The sequence below is a fragment of the Sipha flava genome, unplaced genomic scaffold (genome assembly GCF_003268045.1).
Source record: "Sipha flava isolate LNK unplaced genomic scaffold, YSA_version1 18214_pilon_pilon, whole genome shotgun sequence".
In the NCBI taxonomy this organism is placed as follows: Eukaryota; Metazoa; Arthropoda; class Insecta; order Hemiptera; family Aphididae; genus Sipha; species Sipha flava.
The window spans coordinates 1-4990 of NW_020272226.1; the positions used below are offsets into that span (position 1 = coordinate 1).

Sequence of the window (4990 nt, forward strand, 5' to 3'; positions counted from 1 at the left end):
AAAAAACTGATGTACAATCTGATTATCAATGAACGTCAGTCCCGGCAATTTTTATTTTTTTGTAATTTGATAAAATTGATAAAAAAAACTTGATTTTCCAAAAAAAGTTATTAGCCCTTTTTACTTAAGTACCTAGTACCTACCTAAAAAAAAAGTTAATAAATACAGTTAAAAGTTCCTTAAATTTTTTTTGGTCATACATTTTAAAGCAATACATATACATACCTATGATAAAAATAATTATTATTTAACTCTCAGCAAATCTTAGTCCTAAAAATAATGTGACGGGATGAAATAAATTATTTGACTAATATTAAACTTCAAATATTAAAATTAATATTGACAAAAAAAAATTAATATACTAATAAAAGAGTAACATTTATAATCTATAAATTTAATATTTACTTTTTTTAGGCAACAGTAAAATACATGAATTATTTTAAATTGAAAGTTAATTGATTAATTAATTTTATCATGTGGCTATATATTTACATTTTAGATTTTAAATTTGCTAGACGTGTTGCTGTGTTGATAGAATTAATACAAATAAATACCTATTAGTATTGTTTATTATTTGTTATAGATATCTGTGTTAATCATTAGATATTTTTAATTATTTATATTGTAGATGCATTTAGGGGGTGGGGGGACCAGGGCTCGAAATGGACCGGAACGCACCGGAACGCAGTTCCGGTTCACGACAAAAAATTTTTTAGCGTTCCGGTTCATAAAAAAAATACGTTTATCGTTCCGGTTCAAACAAATTTTTACTGTACCTACCATATTTCTGTAAAATTTAAACATTTTGCAGAATTGTGCATTGTAAAATATTTAATAAACGACAAACGACCGCAACGCATTAGTAAATTTATTGCTTATCTTTAGATAATCGTTGTCCGCCGATAGTGTAGTTATTGTCTATATTCACACGATACGCACCTATGTGTATTTTTAACGTACGATAAGAAATACTATGGAACGGCACCATACGACGGTTTGACATCCCCACGTGCCCGCAGTTTTGTACATACGTTCCCGCAAGTTAGCCGGATATTCTTTATCAAACGTAAAAGTTTTGATTTTTCTGAGTGGCAGCAAATCATGTGATCATATTGATACCCGTATGTTTTGATTAGCTTTTAGTATCATTTAAGCTGCAGTAATACATGTATTATATTTTGCTGATCATTAATTACATTAGTTTATAGCATATATTATTCCGTGCGAAAAATATGAATTCTTCTATACTAAATTGGGTAAATAAACGTTCTAAGTCCAATGATGAATGTGATAATTCGACAAATAAAAAACTGTGCGTTGAAAGTGAACATACATCATCTAATAAAGAATCAAATAAAAATATGGAACTTCACGAAACTAGTGATTTGCCCGAATGTTGGAATAAAGGTCAGTACGAAAATTTCAAGACTGTAAATGAGTGGCTAGTAGTTAAAAATAAAGCATTAGGTTGTTTGATTTGTAAAAATATTACAAATTTAGGATTATCTGTTGTTAATAAAACTCTTCGCTTTTCCAAACCTTGGCAATACTGTTCTATAATTTCGAATGGAAAGTCAAAAGAAAGTCAAATGTCTAGTTTGAGAAAAAAAATATTTGAACACAAAAAATCTGACGCTCATCTTAGAGCAGTAGAATTACATGAACAATCAAAAGAAAAACAAATAGAAAAAAAGTTTCGAAAATGCATTGAAATCAAAGTTCTCTACTACTGAAAAAGTTTTAAGAACTGTTTATAAAATTGTAAAAACTCAAAGGCCTTTTGTTGATTTACCAAATGAAATAGATTTACAAGTTTTAAATGGTATAAATATGGGAAACATTTTACATTCCGATAAAACGTGTGCGGATATAGCACTCCACATTGCATCAGAGATGAAAAAAATTATTTGCCAAAATATAATTTTAACTAAAACAAATATATCTATTTTAATCGACGAATCAACTACTCTTAGTAAATTAACAACATTAGTAGTTGTTGTTCGTGCATTTATTGAAGATTTTCCCGGTGAACCTTATACTTTTAATCTTGACTTAATTGAACTCCCTAATACCTCTGCTGAAACTATTACTAAATCATTACTTGATTGTTTGGGTGGACACGGATTTGATCAAATTTTTTTAAATGAATGTTTTATTGCTTTTGCATGTGACGGAGCTTCTGTTATGATCGGAAAAGATTCGGGAGTAGCCACGCGACTTAAAATTCAATTTCCTAAATTAATTATTTGGCATTGTTCAAATCACCGTTTGGAACTGGTAGTAAGTGATGTTATTAGCGAAGTTTGTGGTATAAACCATTTTAAAATATTTATGGATAAACTTTATACTATATTCCATTAGTCACCTAAAAACCAAAACGAGTTAAAAAAAGCTGCTAGTTCATTAGAAGTACAAATTTTGAAAATTGGTAGAATTTTGTCAGTTCGATGGGTAGCATTAAGCAAACGGACAGTTAATGCAGTCATAAATAATTTTTCTGCTTTGTGTGAACATTTCAACTTGGCGTCAATGGACTCTACCAGAGACTCTAAAGAAAGAAGTAAATACTGTGGATTGTTTAAAATGATAACAAGTATAGAATTTGTTAGTAATTTAAATACCATGTCTGATGCTTTAGACCAGTGGTTCCCAAGCTCTTCTATTCTACGCCCCCTTTATATATTTTCAAAAATCTCGCGCCCCCCCCCTTTTTAAATTGAAAAAAAATTGATCATATTTTTTTGTGTTCTTTAAAAATAAACTTTAAATTATTCGGAATGACTACTTTTTTATTGATGTTAATAATAATAATAATAATGGTAAATAAAAAAATACATAATGAAATTAATAAATAATGTTAATGCTGACAACACTTTTCCTTGGACAGTTTTTTTATGTTCGGCTCAATATTTGATAATGAACACCTTAAGTCAGATGCGACATCTAAACGATTTCTATGTTTGTTTTTTATAACTGCCATGCTGGAGAACCCAGATTCGCACAAATATGTAGATGAAAATTGTACAAGGACTTTTAAAGCTTCATTTGAAATTTCAGGATAAATAGGTTGGTATTTTACCCAAAATTCTTCCAAAGAGCTATTCTACCACTGTTAAATTCAATTTTCGCCCGTGAATCGTTCTTCAGCTCGATTGCCTGTTCTTGAATTATATCTGGCAATGTGTCTACGTTAGTACTGAATGGAGAACTTGTTAACATATATTGCCAACTTTTGTTCGAAAAATTTGGAAAATATCGAGTGAATTCATCAGTCAAACTGTCGAGATGTTTAATCACTATATCTTTCAATCCAGTAGGACAAAATGGTTCTTCTTCATCAGAGAGAAGTTCGTTCAGTCGATGGAAAGACGAAAAATTAGGAGTCTCTTTGTTTACTCGGCGTTTCCACAGTTGTATCTTTTCTAGAAATGAGTTGATAGAATCGTTCGCGATTATGACGTTTATATTCTTTCCTTGTAATTTGAGATTTAGGTTATTAATAGTCTCAAAAAAATCTGCTAGATATGCGAAGTAGAATGTGAAATTTTCATCAGTAAAATTTTCCCGAAGATCGTCTTTTCCTAATTGTAAAAGCATTATTTCGACTTCAGACTTTAATTCGTACAAACGCTCAAGCATATTTCCTTTGGATAACCAACGAACCTCGGTATGGAATAATAAAACAGAATGTTGGGCTGATAGCTCAGAATAAAGAATCTTAAAAAGACGTGAATTAAGAGCACTACTTTTGATGGTATTAACAATTTTTATACATACTTCTAGTACATTTTTAATTTCAAATGGCAGTGTTTTTGCAGCTAAGGCTTGGTGGTGTATTACACAACGAGAACCAATTATTGATGGATTTTTATCTTTTGCAAGCTTCACAAAACCCGATCGTGATCCTAGCATAGCAGGGACACCGTCTGTACACCTACAACATTTTTCCAAGAGAGGCCATTCTGATCAAAAAATATATCGATGGCAGACAAAACGTCACTGCCTTTTGAGGTGGAACTTAAGGCCTGGGAAAACATAAGCTCTTCTGCAATAGTCTTTTCATTTATAAAACGGCAGTAAACTAATAACTGACAACAATTGGCCACATCAGTTGATTCATCACACTGAATTGCAAATAATACGGAATTTTTTAATTTATAAATCAACTGATTTTGTATGTCCAAAGCTAATTCATCAATGCGTCGTTTGATTGTATTGTCTGAAAGAGATATTTGAGAAACTTTCCTTTTACTTTCTTCACCAAGTACTATTTCAACGGTTTTAAGTATGCTAGGCTTAATTAATGTTTCACCCAATGTATGTGGTTTCTTTTGCTGAGCCACCATAAAGGCGATGTGATATGAAGCTTCAATAATTTTTTCATTATTCTGTTGAAATTCTCCGGTTCTGTCAAGTTTCATTTTATTTAAAGAATTTTTTTTAGCAACAAAAAACTCTTTAGGTTTTTCTTTTAGCATCGGATGAGCTGTGGTTAAATGTCGTTCTAGTCGACTTTGTCGGAGAGCATCGTTACTTAACACAACGTGACAAATAACACACTGTGGCATTTGGATACCATCCTTTTGAATGAACGTGAAACCAAACTTTATATAATCGTCGTTATACAATCTTATTTTCTGTGGAGCCATTATTTTTACGTATGTACACTCGCGACGACTACGTACTACGACACTACGTGCAATATGCGACTGCAAAACGAAACTAAATCGAGTCTAAACTAATCTAATAGCATTTTCCCTAACATCCTTTTATCGTTCCGATTAATTTACAGATAACGTAGCATAAAACTATTTATAGTCATTATCGGTTATCCATTATTGATACCCGAAAACGGATAAAGAGAACCAGTCTACTAATTTTATTTCTCTACGTTTTAAAATAAAAAAAATTTAATCAATAAAAATTGTCTTTCGTAAAAACTGCTTGCGCCTCCCCAGCAATGTGTACACGCCCCCCAGTTTGGGAACCA

The 4990-nt window shown here is 31.2% G+C and overlaps 2 protein-coding genes across 2 annotated transcripts; both read right to left on the reverse strand.

Moving 5' to 3' along the window:
- Positions 1-3103: 3103 nt before the first annotated feature.
- On the reverse strand, positions 3104-4066 carry LOC112680913 (protein ZBED8-like; the record flags this gene model as incomplete). The annotated part of the gene is given in 1 exon segment (XM_025551155.1): positions 3104-4066. A coding segment is annotated over 1 exon segment (809 nt), but the record flags the coding sequence as incomplete, so codon positions are not given.
- LOC112680912 (zinc finger BED domain-containing protein 5-like) lies at positions 4019-4649 on the reverse strand. The gene is made up of 2 exons (XM_025551154.1): positions 4143-4649; positions 4019-4045 (listed from the first exon to the last, which is right to left on the reverse strand). Exons 1-2 carry the CDS (start codon positions 4647-4649, stop codon positions 4019-4021), a joined length of 534 nt encoding a protein of 177 aa, XP_025406939.1.
- Positions 4650-4990: the final 341 nt, after the last annotated feature.

Excerpts from the sequence above, each read along its gene's own strand:
- LOC112680912 (XM_025551154.1), bottom strand. The coding sequence starts at position 4,649 with ATGGCTCCACAGAAAATAAGATTGTATAACGACGATTATATAAAGTTT. Across the intron at positions 4,046-4,142 it reads TTTATAAATTAAAAAATTCC|AAGAGCTTATGTTTTCCCAG; the intron begins GTATTATTTGCA and ends AGACTATTGCAG.